The sequence below is a fragment of the Rattus norvegicus genome, chromosome 10 (genome assembly GCF_036323735.1).
Source record: "Rattus norvegicus strain BN/NHsdMcwi chromosome 10, GRCr8, whole genome shotgun sequence".
NCBI classification, from domain to species: Eukaryota; Metazoa; Chordata; class Mammalia; order Rodentia; family Muridae; genus Rattus; species Rattus norvegicus.
In genome coordinates, this window is record NC_086028.1 from 55,736,732 (window position 1) to 55,754,298 (window position 17,567).

Sequence of the window (17,567 nt, forward strand, 5' to 3'; positions counted from 1 at the left end):
TTAAAAAAAAAACTTTTCACTATAATCCATTGGTAGAAAAACATCTGCAAATCATATATCTGATGTTTCTAGTATCTAAAATATAAAATAACACAATATAATAATAAAACTCAGGCAATTCCTTTTTAAAATGGGCAAAACCCTTGAATGGACATTACTTCAAAGAAGATACACAAATGACTCACTAGTCATGGAAATATGCTTAACTAATTACTCGGGGAATCGAAAATCATGCGATCACACCTGCATGCACTAGAATAGCATGATTTAAAAATATAATACGGGCTGGAGAGATGGCTCAGTGGTTAAGAGCACCCGACTGCTCTTCCAGAGGTCCTGAGTTCAATTCCCAGCAACCACATGGTGGCTCACAACCATCTGTAAAGAGATCCGATGCCCTCTTCTGGTGTATCTGAAGACAGCTACAGTGTACTTATATATAATAAATGAATAAATAAATCTTTAAAAAAAATAAAAATAAAAATATAATACATTGGTGAGAACGCTTAAAGGTGGGAACCCTCAGATATGGCAGGTGTGACTGTCCAGGGGTATAGATACTCCAGAAAACAATTGTAGCTTCCTCAAAAGTTCCTGTGAGACTCGGAAATCAACTCCTAGCATACACTGCTTAGTATGGACCCGGGACTAATGAAAACACAACCTGACCATTCCAATTTGTACTCTTATCCTGTGGGCTTTTCGAACCAGGACAACAATCAGGTTACAGCGAATCCTACCTGTTAACTTTGCTACACAATGTTTTTATTTACAAAACCTTCATACTCCAGACTATATAATAGAGTTACAAAAACCAACAACAACCACACACACACACACACACACACACACACACACACACTTATAATGTAAATTAGGCTTCATTTGCAACTATACTTCGCCTCAGGGAGCCACAAGCCTCTGGTTAGGTACATCTTTAAGAGAAGAGGCTCCGCCCCGCTTTCCCCTCCCTATACCAGTCTTTTTTTTTTTTTTTTTTTTTGGTCGTTGTAATTTGACACACTGCCGTAAAGTAATCACTGTCGCTAACGACAGTTCTTTCCTCTGTATTTTCCCTTCTGCCGTCAACCAGCTTCGCTCCCAGAAGGCCGCAGAGACGTACTAAAGAGAGTGACGGAGCGCTTTACGACCGTTGCTTTGTGGCAGCTGTAGAAGAGGAAGATGGCGGCCGCCTTAGCTGTTCGTGGAGCCGTCTCTGCACCGGCCTTTGGGCCGGAGGCGCTCACTCCAGACTGGGAAAACCGAGAAGTCTCCACAGGGGTGAGGAAAGAGCTAGAGTTCAAAAGACATGTACTAGGCCTGACGAGAGGGAAAACATGAAGCCCGAGTGGGTTTGGACTTAGCGTGTTGGGGAAGAGGTGAAGAGTTGTTCTGCGAGAGGAGAGGGATTCCTTGGATGTTGGAATGGGGCGATACCTTTCGTGATGAGAGGTGAACAGTGGACTGAAGCATAAGATTCTGAATCCTGGGCTTTGGAGATTGGAGTTTTTATATTCTCTAAAGTGTTGAGCCCCCCATAAGATTTGATAGTAGGTTCGCGGAGTTCGAATCTTGTATTATAGAATCCCGGGTGAGGAATCATTGCGGTTGATCTGTGCTCGAGAATGAGATAAGACTCAGATTTACCCATTTTACACTATTTTTCCCAGACCACGATCATGGCTGTGCAATTTGACGGGGGCGTGGTTCTAGGAGCAGACTCCAGAACAACCACTGGGTGAGCTCAAAACAGAAAGCCTTCCTGTTTCTCCTACTCCATACGTACACCCCATTCCTGCCTGTCATCCCGTCCTTACCCTCCTCTGACCACTATGGCAAGTGAAGTTTCTCCTCTACCTAGAGATGATAAGGATTTCTTCCCAATTCTGTGGCTTCCAATTCCCCTCACCTTTTGGTGAACTACTAATAAAGGTCTGGTGTCCATTTTCCAGCTTCATTTGCCTCAAGAACTAATAGGTAGTAACAGTATTTCTATCCCTGAAGCTGGAGGGAGTAGGCAGTGATGTGGTGAAGGAGGACGGCAAATGGGCTCCTTCTCACTGTTCCGCCATCCTGCAGGTCGTACATCGCCAATCGAGTGACTGACAAGCTGACCCCTATCCACGATCACATCTTCTGCTGCCGCTCAGGCTCGGCAGCTGATACCCAAGCAGTAGCTGATGCTGTCACGTACCAGCTTGGTTTCCACAGGTGCTCGGGGGCAGGGGGAGGCACAACTATCTTAAGGGCTCTGGAAAATAAAGGCACTAGAAGGCCTGACTCCAGATCCTGATGTTGCTTTCTCTATGACCTTCCAACCCCACCTTCTAGTATTGAGCTGAACGAGCCTCCACTAGTGCACACAGCCGCCAGTCTCTTTAAGGAGATGTGTTACCGCTACAGAGAAGATCTGATGGCAGGAATCATCATCGCAGGCTGGGACCCTCAAGAAGGAGGGCAGGTCAGGCCCTCCTCACCAGAACACTGGAGTCACAGCTTTGATGCTCCACCCCCTCAGCCATGTTGTGTGTGTGTGTGTGTGTGTGTGTCTGTCTGTCTGTCTGTCTGTCTGTCTGTCTGTCTGTCTGTCGTCTGTCTGTCTGTCCAGTATGCACATAACTCTTGTGAATGTTTGCATGTAGTTGCAGGCAAGGGTGTGTGAAGGCCAGAGGTCTACCAGGGCTGTCTTCCTCTTGAGACAGTCTCACTGAAGATAGAGCTTCCTTTTAGCTAGGCTGACTATCCTGTGAGCTCTAGAGATCATACCCCTTCCACCCTTCTCCTAGAGCTGGGGTCACAGATAGGCATGCCTAGCTTTTACATAAGTGCTCGGGATTTGAAATCAGGTCTTCATACTTGCCTTAGCAGACCCTTTACCATCCGGGCCATCCCTAGTCCCCACTCCAGACACTTTAAGTCTGTCGTTACCTTACCATTAACTTTCCCCAGACCAAAATCAAAAGGGACAGGTGAATGTATACGTGTTGGGGAAGGGTGCAACTGGTGACTTTTCCTCTCCCTCCCATCTGGCAGGTGTACTCTGTTCCCATGGGAGGTATGATGGTAAGACAGTCCTTTGCCATCGGAGGCTCCGGGAGCTCATATATCTATGGCTATGTTGATGCTACCTATCGGGAAGGCATGACCAAGGATGAATGTCTGCAATTCACTGCCAATGGTGAGAATCTGTGCTTCTACGCCTGTGGACCTCAGCCCTCATTCCCAAGCCATGCCAAGATTCCTTAGTTTCAGCACCTAATTCCAAACCCAATCTCCCTGTTTTCTCTACAGCTCTTGCTTTGGCTATGGAACGGGATGGCTCCAGTGGAGGAGTGATCCGCTTGGCAGCCATTCAACAGTCGGGGGTAGAGCGGCAGGTGCTTTTGGGAGACCAGATCCCCAAGGTCACCATCTCCACTTTGCCACCTCCCTGAAGCCTAGGATTCCCATCCCGACGCACAAGCTAATAAACAGATTGTCAAAGACCTACCTGTGTGGACGTTCTCTCAATTTCACATCCATTCTCTTGTGCAAACTACTGCACTGAGCACAGTAGGAATTAGAGAGGCAAGGAAGGTTTATTAGTTCTCTGTTCCTTTATTATTACTATTATTGGATTATTTTGGGGGATGACTGATTGCATTCTCTCTTTTTTTTTTTTTTTTCAATAAAATAGTTTATGTGTACTGGTGTTCTACCTGCATGTATGTTGGTGTAAGGGTGCCAGATTACTAAAACTGGAGCTGCAGGCAGTTGTGAGCTGCCATGTGGGTACTGGGAATTGAACCAGGCCTTCGAAAGAGCAGCCAGTGTCTTAACCACTGAGCCATGCCCCCTTGTTCTTGGTTTGTGCTTTTTTTGGTTTTTTTTGAGACTAGATCACTTACAGTTCAGTTTGGCCTTGAACTTGTGGCAATTCTCCTGCCTTTGCTTCTTGAGTGCACAGATCACAGATGTATACTAATGTACTTGGTTGGGAGTGGTGGTTTCTGCATCTTTCTGTAGATGATATTTACTCTACATACCCAGGTATCTGAACGGCCAGTATGTGGTTGGTTAGGGACTGCAGCAGTGGCCGAAGTCCAAGCTAGAACCCAGAATTAGAATGGGGTCACCTCCCCTGCTCAGTCTGATGCTGATCATCATGGTGATTGCTGACCCAGAGATTAAAACTGTCCCCAGGCCAGCCTCGTGATCCTCTTTCCCTCTGTCACTTAACAATCTTACAGCAATGTGACTTGTCTACAAGTGGGAATAAATATGGATGATGAGTGGCAGAAAGCAGCCATAGGGAGTGCTTTTGGAGAGTTCTATAAATCACAGTCCTCAGAAGGCTGAGGATGGCCTCCAGCTCCTTTGCAGCTATCCCTATTCAAACCAGGGACCTAAAGGAGCTCAGAGGTGCCTCAGTGACTCCACCTTCCAGTCTTATTTCTCTAGTCCATTGGTCAGGGAGTCAGAAGCCGCATCTACACACTGTTCAGAGGGCAGAAAGGATGAGTCCTATGGGAGGAGGGTAGAGGAAGAGAAAACATCCTAACAAGCAACTTGGGGAAGGTTGATTACAGCTCAGTCTGAGATTATCACGGTGTGAAGCCGCTGGTTACTCTGTACCCATGAGCAGGAAACAGTGGATTGCACTGCTTGCCTCTGCATTTATCTAGAACTCCAGCCCATGGAACAGTGGAACCTCCATTTAGAATGGGTCTCCCCACCTTAGGTAATCTAGACAGTTCTTCACAGATCTGCCCAGAGGTTTCCTCCCACAGTGATTCTAAACACCAAGTTGACAGTATAAACCATCACAAGCCGTCAGGTGCTAATTAAGTGAAAGAGCAGAAAGGGATCTCTGTCTTAACATTTAACTAAGAATACTTTAGCTGTCCCGCCTAAGTCCTCTGTTGTACTTAACAGTTCAGCTCTAAACACTGCAAGTATCTAGTCATCTCTTCCCCGACCTCATCCATGCCTGCCCTTACAGAGTCTTTCAGCCCTAGAGCAGCCTCAGGGGTCTGTGTGAGGGAGTGTGAGCCACGCTGCTTCTCTGCTTCACAGTCCTAAGTGTCAGGCCAAGTGTACCGCTCACCTTTAATACTGGGCAGAGGCAGAGGGGTGTCTGGGGTCAGCCTGGTCTACATAGAGAGTTCAGAGTTAGCCAGGACTATCTACAGAGGCCCTGCTTCAAAACAATTAGTAACAACCCCCCCCCCCCAAAGACATTCCTCAATACCTTGCTGTTCCACCTAGACTAGTATACTACTGCTACTGCTACTGCTACTGCTGCTGCTGCTGCTGCTGCTGCTGCTGCTGCTGCTGCTACTGCTACTGCTGCTGCTGCTGCTGCTGCTGCTGCTGCTACTGCTACTGCTGCTGCTGCTGCTGCTGCTGCTGCTGCTGCTGCTGCTGCTACTGCTACTGCTACTGCTACTGCTACTGCTACTGCTACTGCTGCTGCTGCTGCTGCTGCTGCTGCTGCTACTGCTGCTGCTGCTGCTGCTGCTGCTGCTACTGCTACTGCTACTGCTACTGCTACTGCTACTGCTGCTGCTGCTGCTGCTGCTGCTGCTGCTGCTACTGCTACTGCTACTGCTACTACTACTACTACTGCTACTGCTACTGCTACTACTACTGCTACTACTACTACTATGCCTAGCTACTTAACCGTGACAGAAACAGCCAGACAGCTGCCCCAACTTTGACAGTCATCACTGGCGCTTTTTCTGTTTTCTAGAGTTTATGGGATTTTGTATTTAGATATTTGCCGGGTGGATTGTGTAATTTTTGTTTTGAGATGAGATCTGAAATGCTAGACAAGTAATTTACAACTGTATTACATCTTTGTCCCATTAATTTAGACAAGGGTTTTTTTCTGTAGTCCAGGCTGGCCCTGAGCTAATGACCCTTCTTTGCTGTCCAGAGTGCTGGGTTACAGGTGTGTGCTGCCATGTCCAGCTCCCCAAGTCTCTTAAGACATCTCACTCAGACTAGAGCTCACTATGTAGCCCAGGCTATCCTGGAACTTGTGGCAACACTCCTGCCTTAGCCTCCCAGTGTTGAAATTTTAGACAAGAGCCATGGTTGGTGCCTAGGAAAACTTATTTTTCATAGTATCCAAGGCTTGCTGCAGAACTGAGCCGAAGTTAGAGATTTCCTAACTATCGCTTGTCTATACACATGGGCGGCCTCCCTGACTATCAATGCCTTACAGCAGAGCCAGACTGCTCCGTTAGAACCAACGACCCACACTGACGCATCTCCGGCTTCCCCCAGCTGCCATCACCATGGTCTCAGCTCAGAGGTCACCTCATCAGGAAAGCCTTCTCTGATCTGACTAAGGAAAAGCTCCTGACCCCTGACTCATTCTCTGCCTTGTTTGATTTCCATCCTAATTTCTATTTCCTGTTAGCCTGCTTGCTTTTTTTAAAAAATTGCTATGACCTGTCTTTACCACAAAGTCACTGGGTACAAGAAGAAATTCTTCCTGATTCACTGATAAATCATCATCGCCTAGCTGGGAATAGACATTACATTTTTTTTGATTGATTGATTGATTGATTGATTGATTGATTGATATAAGTATACTGTTGCCATCTTCAGACACACCAGAAGAGGGCACCCGATCTCTGTTGCAGATGGTTGTGAGCCACCATGTGGTTGCTGGAATTTGAACTCAGGACCTCTGTTAGAGCAGTCAGTGCTCTTAACCACTGAGCCATCTCCCCAGCCCGACACTACATTTTTAAAAATATAAATTTCTTCCTTGACAACTTGCTACATCTGCACACTATGCCTTCATCATATCCACCCCGCACTGTGCCTTCTTTCTCAGTTCTGGACCCTCCCCAACATGTCCCTCTTCTAGTTTCATGTCATCTATATCTACACACACACACACACACACACACACACACACACACACACACACACACACAGAGAGAGAGAGAGAGAGAGAGAGAGAGAGAGAGAGAGAGAGAGAGAGAGATATCACTGAGTCTCTTAGTGCTGCCTGAATGTAAATGGGTATGGAGCAGTCCACTGGAGCACTGGAGCATGGGAAACATACCAGGGGCCACACCCCCAGAGAAAACTGACTCCCTTAGCAGACCACAATTGCCAGTACCTTCTCCTACAACTTCTGTGGGTTCATGAGTTCAAAGACCGTGTCACCTAAAAACATCTCTCAGCATTCCTTCCTATTCTCCATCTCTTACATTCTTTTCACCCTTCTTCCAACATTTTAAAGGTTTTATTTAGTGAGAGAGAGCGGTACATGACATAGTACACATGTGGAGGTCTGAAGACATCTGTGTGTGTGTGTGTGTGTGTGTGTGTGTGTGTGTGTGTGACACATGTTCATGCCACAGCACACGTGGAGTTCTAGGACAACTTCTGCAATTCTCTTTTCCCTTGTTAAGGCCGGTCTAGCGAGTTTCTTGCTATACCGTGTACTGTCTCCACCTCCCACTTCTCTGTAGGAGTGCTGGGATTACAGCTGTGCTTTGGGTATCTGGCTTTTTACAAGGGTTTCAGTGATCAAACTCAGATCTTCAAGATTCTTCCCCCCTGCCCCCCGGGGCTGGGGACCGAACCCAGGACCTTGGGCTTCCTAGGTAAGCGCTCTATCACTGAGCCAAATCCCCAACAGAATCAGACCTGTGGGGCACACACTAGGCCCTGTTAGTTCTTGGGGACTTTTTGCTGACTGCTCCCAGGGCCCCCACATGAGCATGAGGCTTTCTTTTTTTTTTTTTTTCCTTCGGAGCTGGGGACCGAACCCAGGGCCTTGCGGTTGCTAGGCAAGCGCTCTACCACTGAGCTAAATCCCCAACCCCCAACTCAGATCTTCAAGCTTATTCAGTAAGCATCTTTACCCACTGGGTCATCTCCTCAACTCAGCCCTAGATAAAAAAGACTCCGGGGTTGGGGATTTAGCTCAGCGGTAGAGCACTTGCCTAGCAAGCACAAGGCCCTGGGTTCGGTCCCCAGCTCTGGAAAAAAAGAAAAGAAAAGAAAAGGAAAAAAAAAAGACTCCTTAATTCTGTTTTCTGTCCTGCCCACCCCCAGCCTCTCCCAGTTCACTTTCCTCACACTCAACTCTGAAGCCTGATTTTCAGCAAACTTAACTTTCCTATCAGCCATACTTGGGATCTGCCTCCTAACCACCATTCCCATTTGATCAGACACTTTCCACCTCAGCCTTGTACCCCAGACCTGGTCTATTGGTCCCCAGTAACCCTCACCCAACACTCAAACACAACCCTTTGCAACTCCGAACGAATTTAATGAGGTTATGACAGACTTGGGCCCACTGAGAACGTGGTGTCCGAGGTTGCCAAGAGTTCTTGGAGGCTGAGCCCCTGGTTGTGCTTTTCAAATGGTAGAGTCATTTGCTGATGCCACATCATGCAGCTGGTGGCGGAAGGAGAGTCGAGCTTTCCGGCTTAAGTAGGCACCAGCCTCTGGGGAGGGCAGTTCTCCAGTCACATTGGGGGCTACAGCTGGACTAGGATCTGGAGGGGAAGCTGCTTCCAGGCCTAAAAGGGGGTCAGAAGAGGAAGAAGGGTTGGAAGGGGTAGGTCGGGATTCAGCTCCCCTGCACGTCCCACCACAGCCGTGAGGGAAGCAAGAAAGGAGTGAACAGGTCCAGATAGCAAGAGGGTGGCCGAGAGGGAGCATCTGCAGTGGGGCCAGCCTCCCCAAGATAGGGCTCGAGCTGTTGTAGAGAAACCGCTCCAAATCCCTCTCCTGCTCAAAAGCACCCCATGCTTGAGGCAGTAATCTGCTATCACCATCTTGAAATTCTCGCACTCTACCACAGGCTTCCATCTTTCCATTTTGCAAAACCTTCCGGCAGCCCTGAGGAGACAAGAGATATCCACTTCCCACCTAGGCAGGCAGCAGGATCCTTCTCCTATCCTGGTCTGAGTGTATATCTCCCCACCCCCCATTCATGCCAGTGTGCCCTTCCCCCCAGTATAACCCCCTACCTGTTTCCCTTTCAGTCTCCCGCTGTCTCCGGCACCCACAGCATGGGAAACACCAAGCCCCCTTCAGACCCATCTCAATAGTGGAGACTGGGACTTTGGGAAGGGCCAGGAGGGCCCAGGGGGAGGGGTGTGGTTTTCAAGTCCCCCCACAGTGGGCAAAACTACCACTTAGCCTCAGACCGCCCGGTGATTATAGGCGCCAGGGGATAGAAGGGGGGAGAGGGAGGGGAGAAAGGGTGGGGATACCCCATTCAAATACCTATATTTGGTGCCCTCTTGATTCGGGGTTCTTTTATCCCCATGTAAAAGGAGGATGTTGGGAGGCATTTCATGCCAGAGGCAGCCCAGAGTATGCCAGGACAATGAAAATCTGGTAGTGCGATACCCCTCAACTTGGGGTCAGGCTACACACTGCTGAGAATGGGAATCTGCCTCGTTCTGAATTTTTACCTTTGGTAACAGAACCCAGGGTCTCCTGTATGCAGGGCGAGATCTCCATCACCGAACTCTCTCCTCGCTGTCGCCATTTGCCATTTTCTTTTCTTTTTAATTTTTATTTTAGGATGCAAATTTAAAAGGCCCAAGGCATAAAAAAAAATACTAAGGAATACTAAGGTTTTAGCATGAGAAACTTTATCCTGAGGAAAAATGCATTCTCACTAAATGGCCTGGTGTCTTTTTTTTTTTTTTTTTTTTTTTTTGGTTCTTTTTTTCGGAGCTGGGGACCGAACCCAGGGCCTTGCGCTTCCTAGGCAAGCGCTCTACCACTGAGCTAAATCCCCAACCCCAATGGCCTGGTATCTTTGTTTTTGGTTTTGTTTTGAGACAGGGTCTCTCGATGTGACTCAGACCGGCCTGGAACTCTTGGTGATACTCTTAGCCTCAGCCTCTCACTGTTAGGATCACAGGCAAACACCACCAAGCCTAGTTGGTTTGGCAGCTTGTCTGTGCTGTTTGTCATTTGTCATTGTTACCGTAGTACAGTGTGGATCTCGTAGTGTTGCCCAAGGTCTCTCTACAAGAGGCAAGGGCTCTCTACGGCTGCTGATCCTTGGAGGCGCTGTTACTATCCTGATTTTACAGATGAGGAAAGGGGGTCACTGAGAGAGAAGGTCTTTACAATTGTGTCAGATGCCCAAAACAAAGTGAAGATGCACAGTGAAGTGCACAGTCTCATACATCTCAAACCCCGTCTCCCTGTCAGTGATGTCTGTTCTTTATAAGACATATGTGGGTTTTGGTTTGATTTGGTTTGGTTTGGATTTTTGAGACAGGGTTTCTTTCTGTAGCCCTGGCTGTCCTGGAACTCACTCTGTAGACCAGGCTGGCCTGAAACTCACAGAGATTCACTTCCCTGTGTGTCCAGAGTGCTTGATTTAAAGGCATCTACCACTACCTCCCTGGCCTGTTCAGTTCTTTGAGACAGGGTTATGTGTAGCTCAGGCTGGCCTCAAACTCTCTATGTAGTCAAGGGTAGCTTTGAACTCTTGCTATTCTGCCTTTGTCTCTCAAGTGCTGCTATTATAGGTGAGGGATACCACACTGGGTGGGCGTCTTAGGGTTTCCATTGCTGTGAAGGGATACCAGGATAAAGGACAACATTTAATTGGGGCTGGCTCACAGGTTCTGAGGTCCAGACCGTTATCTCAGCAGAAAGCTGAGAAAGCAGTGTCGAGGTAGACATGGTGCTGGAGGAGCTAAGAATTCTGTACATCTTCGTCTGAAGATAACCAGGAAGAGACTGTTTTCAGGCAGCTAGGATGAGTGTCTTAAAGCCCACTCCCACAGTGACACACTTCTTCCAACAAGGCCACATCTCCTAATAGTGCCACTCCCTGGGCCAAGCATATTCAAACCACCACACATTGGGTTTTGTTTTTTTGTTTTTAAAGTGAGCTGACAGGGGTGGTGCATCCTTGAAATTTCAGCAATATTCAAAGGCTGGAAGCAGAGGATTTCTACCTCAACCCCAGCGTGGACTGTCCATCGAGACCTTCCTCCTACCTCTTAGAAAAGAACCATATTGAAACTAAGCATGTGCCTGAGTATTTTTTGTCATTGTGACACAATTGGGAAGAGGGAATCTGGACTGGGAAGAGGCTGTCCCTCAGATTGGCCTGTAGGCAAGTCTGTGGGAGGATTTTCTCGATGGGTGATGTGGGAGGGCCTGGGCAAGTGGTCCTGGGATGTCACAGAAAACAAACTGAGCAAAGTGGAGGAGCAAGCCAGGAAGCAGTGTTCCTCCACGATTTTCACTTCAGTTATTGCCTTGGCTTCCATCAGTGGATGAGTCTCTGGGATGTGTGAGCCAAAGAAAGGTTCCATTTTGTTTTGTTTGAGACAAGGTCTTTCTGTGTAGCCCTGGCTGTGCTGGAATTCGCAATGTAGACCACACTGTCCTGTCTCTGTCTCCTGAGTGCTGGGATGGAAGCCATGCCATCCCAAGCTGCTTTTTTGGTCATGGTCTTTAATATATCAACATAAACTGAACTGAGACACTAAGTATGTACATCTTGAACACCCATATCTTACCATACAGTTTCACTGAGTTTTGTAATCAGACATTTCAGGGGTCTGTATGTGCGTGTGTGTGTGTGCATGTGTGTGTGTTTGTGTGTGTGTGTGTGTTCATGTATGTGCATGTGTGTGTGTTCATGTATGTGCATGTGTGTGTGTTCATGTGTATGTGCATGTGTGTATGTGTGTGTGCATGTGTGTGTGCATGTGTGCATGTGTGTGTGCATGTGTGTATGTGTGTGTGCATGTGTGCATGTGTGTGCATGTGTGTGCATGTGTGTGCATGTGTGTATGTGTGTTCATGTATGTGCATGTGTGTGTTCATGTGTGTGTGCATGTGTGTATGTGTGTGTTCATGTGTGTGTGCATGTGTGTATGTGTGTGCATGTGTGTATGTGTATGTGTGTGTGTTTGTGTGTGTGTTCATGTATGTGCATGTATGTGTTCATGTGTGTGTATGTGTGTATGCGTGTGTGTATGTGTGTGTTCATGTATGTGCATGTGTGTGTGTTCATGTGTGTGTGTATGTGTGTATGTGTGTGTGCATGTGTGTATGTGTGTGTTCATGCATGTGTGCATGCATCGGCCAGAGGTTAACATCAGGTAACTCCTCTATCATTCTTCATCGTATTTCTAAATTACACTTCATTCTGTGTGCATGTTTGGAGGGGGAGGGGCGTGTGAGTGTGCTACCACATAAGTTTGTGTGAATGTCAGAGGTCAGTTTGCTGGAGTCAGTTCTCTTCTAACACCCTGTGGGTCTCAATGATTAAACTCAGGCGGTCAGGCTTTGTAGCAGGTGCTTCTACCCTCCGAGCCATCGCACTGTCTCCCCTCCATCTTACTCAGTAAAGAAGGGTCTCTTTACTGAACTTAGAGTTCTTGAGATCCTCCTGTCATTAGCCCCCAAAGTGCTGGGGTTACCTGCCACCATGCCTTGGTACGTATGCACACTCACTGACACCTCTCCCCAGGCCCCAGGCCTGGCCTTTGTGTGGCTACCTGGCCTCTGAACTCAGGTCTTCATGCCTGTGCTGCAAGCATTTTATCTATTGAGACATCATCTCCCCAGCCCCGGAACATTTCATTATTCTAGAAATTTCACTCATAGAATGCCCTTTTCAGTCAATCTCTTCCACATGCCCTGCCTCAGGTGACAACCGATTGGTCTGATTTCCATTGCTATCAGTTGCTCTCGTCTGTTTCAGAACTTGGTGTAAATGCAATCATACTCCATTACTCATTTGTTTGCTTTCTTTCAGCATAATGGTTTATCTATAGTAACGGTTTGTGTGGTTTATAGTTTATCACAGCGTAATTCAGAACATACATACAATTCACCCTTTTAAGACAGAATTCCATGGTGGTTTTGCTATATTCACACAGTTATATAACCATCACCACTAATTTTAGATTTTCCATTACCCTCAAGAAACCCTTGTACTCATTAGAAATCATTCCCCAATCCTCCTTCTCCCTATCTCTGACAGCCACTAATCTATTTCCTGTTTCTCTGTGGACTTTCTTTATCCTGAGAATTCCATAGTGTGATGGTTAGGCTTGTTGTTTTTTTTGTTTGTTTGTTTTGTTGTGTTCTTTCTTTAGGTTAATCTATATTGAGAAGATACTTACCTGCTATGTTTTGAAGCAAATAATAATAATACAAAATACAGCTGGCTCATCCCCTTCCGTCTTTTCCCTGCCTACCCTCCCACCCCCAAATATGCCCGGAACAGGGCTTAGAGCAGTGATGGATAATTTGTCAATTTGATTAGATTAAAAACCACCCAGAGCAGGGCAAAAGAGACGGTTCAGCAGTTAGAAGCACTTACTGCTCCTACAGAAGGCCTTGGTTCAGTTTCTAGCACTCAGAGCAGCTCTCATTTCCCCCACCCCCATACCTCCAATTCAATCCCACAGACAACTGATGCCCTCTTGTGACCTCCTTTTCTTCCTGCTCTTGGTGTATGTGTGTATGACATACATCAGTATATATATCATGCACACATACAGGTATATATATCATGCACACATACAGGTATATATCTCATACACACAAACAGGTATATATATCATGCACACATACAGGTATATATCTCATACACACATACAGGTATGTATATCATGCACACATACAGGTATATATTTCATACAGACATACAGGTATACATACACACATACAGGTATGTATATCATACACACATACAGGTATATATATCATACACACATACAGGTAAAATGAAGAAAACTCACCTGAGCTTGTTGTGGTGGCGCACACCTTTAATTCTAGCACTGAGGAGACAGTGGCTGGTGGATCTCTGAATTCCAGGCCAGCTTGATCTACAGAGCAAGCTGTAGACCAGCCTCTAAACAGCAGCAGCAGCAGCAGCAGCAGCAGCAGCAGCAACAACAACAACAACAACAACAACAACAAAACGCCTATGGCATAAATGAGCATACTTTGGGCAAGCCTATAAGGATGTTTCCAGAGATGGGGTTGGTTTGTTTGTTTGTTTGTTTGTTTTAAGGCTAGAACCTCACTTTGTAGCCCAGGTTGGCCTCAAACTCATAATGATCTTCAGTGGTCTCAGCTGAGAATACAAGTGTGACTCACGACTCTGCTGTCCAGAGACACTGATCTGAGGAAGATTTACTTATTTAATGTGTTTCTGAGTACACTGTAACTGTCCTCAGACACACCGAAAGAGGGCTGCAGGTCCCATTTCAGATGGTTGTGAACCACAATGTGGTTGCTGGGAATTGAACTCATGACCTCTGAAAGAGAAGCCAGTGCTCTTAACCTCTGAGCCATCTTCCCCAGCCCCGATCTGCAGAAGAAAGGCCTGTGCTGAATGTGGACGGTCTCACCCCATACACTGGAGTCCTGCAGTGAAGCAAAGGGAAACAACAGGAAGCCAGCTTAGTATCAATATTCACCTTTCTGTTTTCTGGTCTCCCCAATGAGCAAACAGTCCACCACCACACCTTTCCTTCTGCAGTGGACTGTTTTCCCTTAAACCAGGAGCCAATAACTAACTAACTAACAACTAACTAACAAACTAACTACACACCTCCGGTGAATTGCTTTCTGCCTGTATTCAGTCTCATCAAGGAGGAAAGTAAAAAAATGTCCTGTGGAGTCTTACAACATGGCTTTTGTCTCTCTCACTGAGCTCAATCTTTTCAAAGTTCCTTCATGTGAGGAGTATATGCATCAATACATAGCTTCTTTTTTTAACGTTGTTAAAAATATTTATTCCAGGGTTGGGGATTTAGCTCAGCGGTAGAGCACTTGCCTAGCAAGCGCAAGGCCCTGGGTTCGGTCCCCAGCTCCGAAAAAAAGAAAAAAAAATATTTATTCCGATAGCCTATCATAAGTCAGTGCAGACTCCACTCTGCCACAGATATGTTGAGATGTCTCCTTTCTTATCCAGTCGGAGCACACACCTTCCATGTTGCATTGCGTCCAAATCCAGGTGACCGAACAGTCCTTTATCCCCAAAGTAGGCTTAAAACTGATGATTCAGGCATTCCAGAATCCGCACCCCTTATAAATCCCAGGTAAATCACGAGAGGAATAAAGCCCCAGCGGGTAGCAAACGGCTGGCCTTGAAGAGCTGCTGCAGCCTCTGTTTGGCTTCTTTGTTCAGCTTCACCATGGCGACGACTGACCAGCGGAACGATGAGCCCCCACAACCAAGACCGTGTACATAGCTTCTCTTTATGGCTGAATAGAGTGGTGCGTGATTATATCTTCATCGGTGTCCATTTGTCTCCTTTCTACTCTCTTTTTGGCTTTTTCAAGATAGGGTTTTACTACGTAGCCCCAGCTGTCCTAGAACTCAGAGATCAGTTTCTTTGCCTCTGCCTCTGCCTCTCGATGCTGACATTAAAGTTATGCCCCACCACCATCTAATTCCTTTCCACTTTTTGCTTATTAGCAATAATGCTGCTATGAGCTTCTGAGTATACATGTTTTCTATATATATATTCTTATTTTGAGGGAGGTGGATCAAGACAGGGTCTGTGTAGACTTGGCTGTCCTGGAACTCGCTCTGTAGACCAGGCTGGTCTTGAACTCATAGACATCCACCTGAGGAGCTGGAGAGGTGACTCAGTAGTTAAGAACACTGGCTGCTCTTGTAAAGGACCTAGGTTCGATTTCCAGCATCTACATAGCAGTTTACAACAGTAAGACTAGTTCTAGGGTCACACTGACTTCTTGCCTCCACAGGAATTAGGCATGCATATGGTGCACACACACACATGCAGGCAAAGTACCCATGCACATACAAAATAAATAAAGAAAGAAAGAAACCCACCTGCTTCTGCCTCCCAAATGCTGAGATTAAAGGCATGAACGACTACTGCCCAGCTGGATATATATTTTTTAACTTAAAAATACTTTGTGTGTGTGTGTGCGTGTGTGCGTGTGTGCGTGTGTGCGTGTGTGTGTGTGTGTGTGTGTGTGTGTGTGTGTGTGTGTGTAGGGTCTGGAGCCAAAGGTAACATATCTCTTCTGAGTTTGAGACCAGCCTTATCTATGTAGTGATTTCAAAGCCAGCCAGGACTACATGGGGCAGTAGTTCTCACCCTTCCTAATGCTGTGACCCTTTAATACAGTTCCTCATGTTGTGGTGATCCCCAACCATAAAATTATTTAATTTTTTTCATTGGTATTTCATAGCTGTAATTTTGCTACTGTTTTATGAATTGTAATATAAATATCTGATATGCAGGATATCTGCTATGTGATCCAGGAAAAAAGGGTCATTCGACCCCCAGGTTGAGAACCACTAACATAGAGGTATCCTATCTAATATGTAGATATGCATATATGTATTGAGGTTTTTAATTAGGAAGAGATGAACAGATACTTTATCAAAGATACTTAAGCATATGTGTGATGGTTTGTATATGCTCAGCCCAGGGAGGGGCACTATTAGATGGTGTGACCCTATTGGAGTAGGTGTGGCCCTGTGAGTGTGGGCTATGAGACCCTCATCCTAGCTGCCTGGAAGCCAGTATTCTGCTAGCAGCTTCCTCCTGCACCATGCCTGCCCGGACACTGCCATGTTCCTGCCTTGATGATAATGGACTGAACCTCTGAACCTGTAAGTCAGTCCCAATTAAATGTTGTCTTCTTAAGAGTTACCTTGGTCATCGTGTCTGTTCACAGCAGTAAAACCCCAACTGAGACAATATGAAATGCAGTTAGCACCGCTAATATTCAGAGATGTACAATTAAGATTGCATGCCTTTCACCACCACTGGAATAGACAACGGTAAGGACTATGGAATTGAATGTGCAGCTGCAGCAGAAGTATCATACACTGGCTTTTAGAAGTGTAAAATAGAAGAGCCATTTTGGAAAGTTTTTTTTTCTCTTTTTCAGAGCTGGGAACCGAACCCAGGGCCTTGTGCTTGCTAGGCAAGTGCTCTACCACTGAGCTAAATCCCCAACCCCCCCCCCTTTTTTAAAGATTTATTTATTATCTAGAAGTACACTGTAGCTGTCCTTAGACACCAGAAGAGGGCATCAGATCTCATTACAGATGGTTATGAGCCACCATGTGGTTGCTGGGATTTGAACTCAGGACCTCTGGAAGAGCAGTCAATGCTCTTAACCACTGAGCCGTCTCTCCAGCCCAGGAAAGTTTTTTATTCTTCATTTCTTTCTTTATTTTTATTTTGTATGTATGAGTGTTTTGTGCGTGCAGTGCCCATGGAGGCAAGAAGAGGGCATCATATCCCCTGGAACTGGAGTGACTATCAGTGAGCAGCCGTGTGGATGCTAGGAATCAGACTCAGGTCTTCAGCGAGTGCTCTTAAGCACAGAGCCGCCTATCTCTCCAGCCCCGGTTTTGTTTTTCTTGGCAGTGTTCTGTTGGGTAGCCTCAGCTGACCTCAATCCCCAAGCTTCACAATACTCTTGCCACATTCCCCCGCTCGCTGCTGAGCTACAAACTGCCAAGCCCAGGTCTTGACAGCATCCTGTAGGTTAAACATACATTTATATGACCCAGCAGAGAAATTAAAATGTAAGTCCACAAAAATCACAGG

The 17,567-nt window shown here is 46.4% G+C and overlaps 2 protein-coding genes and 1 pseudogene across 4 annotated transcripts; 1 reads left to right on the forward strand and 2 right to left on the reverse strand.

Moving 5' to 3' along the window:
• Positions 1–1,120: 1,120 nt before the first annotated feature.
• Psmb6 (proteasome 20S subunit beta 6) lies at positions 1,121–3,487 on the forward strand. Of its 2 annotated transcripts, none has more exons than XM_063268842.1 (6): positions 1,121–1,281; positions 1,671–1,738; positions 2,080–2,211; positions 2,332–2,461; positions 3,034–3,178; positions 3,272–3,487. In XM_063268842.1, exons 1-6 carry the CDS (start codon positions 1,183–1,185, stop codon positions 3,334–3,336), a joined length of 639 nt encoding a protein of 212 aa, XP_063124912.1. In that variant the 5' UTR covers positions 1,121–1,182; the 3' UTR covers positions 3,337–3,487. The 2 variants fall into 2 exon arrangements, with proteins under 2 accessions (XP_063124912.1, NP_476440.2); NM_057099.4 differs by having other exon boundaries at positions 1,157–1,281; positions 3,292–3,487.
• Positions 3,488–8,260: 4,773 nt separating this feature from the next.
• Positions 8,261–9,577, reverse strand: C10H17orf114 (chromosome 10 C17orf114 homolog). Of its 2 annotated transcripts, XR_010055404.1 has the most exons (3): positions 8,988–9,070; positions 8,790–8,856; positions 8,408–8,534 (listed from the first exon to the last, which is right to left on the reverse strand). XR_010055404.1 is itself a non-coding variant. In XM_063270032.1 (2 exons), exons 1-2 carry the CDS (start codon positions 9,058–9,060, stop codon positions 8,371–8,373), a joined length of 237 nt encoding a protein of 78 aa, XP_063126102.1. In that variant the 5' UTR covers positions 9,061–9,577; the 3' UTR covers positions 8,261–8,370. The 2 variants fall into 2 exon arrangements, 1 of the variants encoding a protein (XP_063126102.1); XM_063270032.1 differs by lacking the exon at positions 8,790–8,856 and having other exon boundaries at positions 8,261–8,534; positions 8,988–9,577.
• Positions 9,578–14,128: 4,551 nt separating this feature from the next.
• Positions 14,129–15,178, reverse strand: Tomm7-ps4 (translocase of outer mitochondrial membrane 7, pseudogene 4; annotated as a pseudogene).
• Positions 15,179–17,567: the final 2,389 nt, after the last annotated feature.

Excerpts from the sequence above, each read along its gene's own strand:
- Psmb6 (NM_057099.4), top strand. The coding sequence starts at position 1,183 with ATGGCGGCCGCCTTAGCTGTTCGTGGAGCCGTCTCTGCACCGGCCTTT. Across the intron at positions 2,462-3,033 it reads ACCCTCAAGAAGGAGGGCAG|GTGTACTCTGTTCCCATGGG; the intron begins GTCAGGCCCTCC and ends CCCATCTGGCAG. Across the intron at positions 3,179-3,291 it reads TCTGCAATTCACTGCCAATG|CTCTTGCTTTGGCTATGGAA; the intron begins GTGAGAATCTGT and ends TTTTCTCTACAG.
- C10H17orf114 (XM_063270032.1), bottom strand. The coding sequence starts at position 9,060 with ATGGGTCTGAAGGGGGCTTGGTGTTTCCCATGCTGTGGGTGCCGGAGA. Across the intron at positions 8,535-8,987 it reads GGAGACTGAAAGGGAAACAG|GCCTGGAAGCAGCTTCCCCT; the intron begins GTAGGGGGTTAT and ends ACCCCCTTTTAG.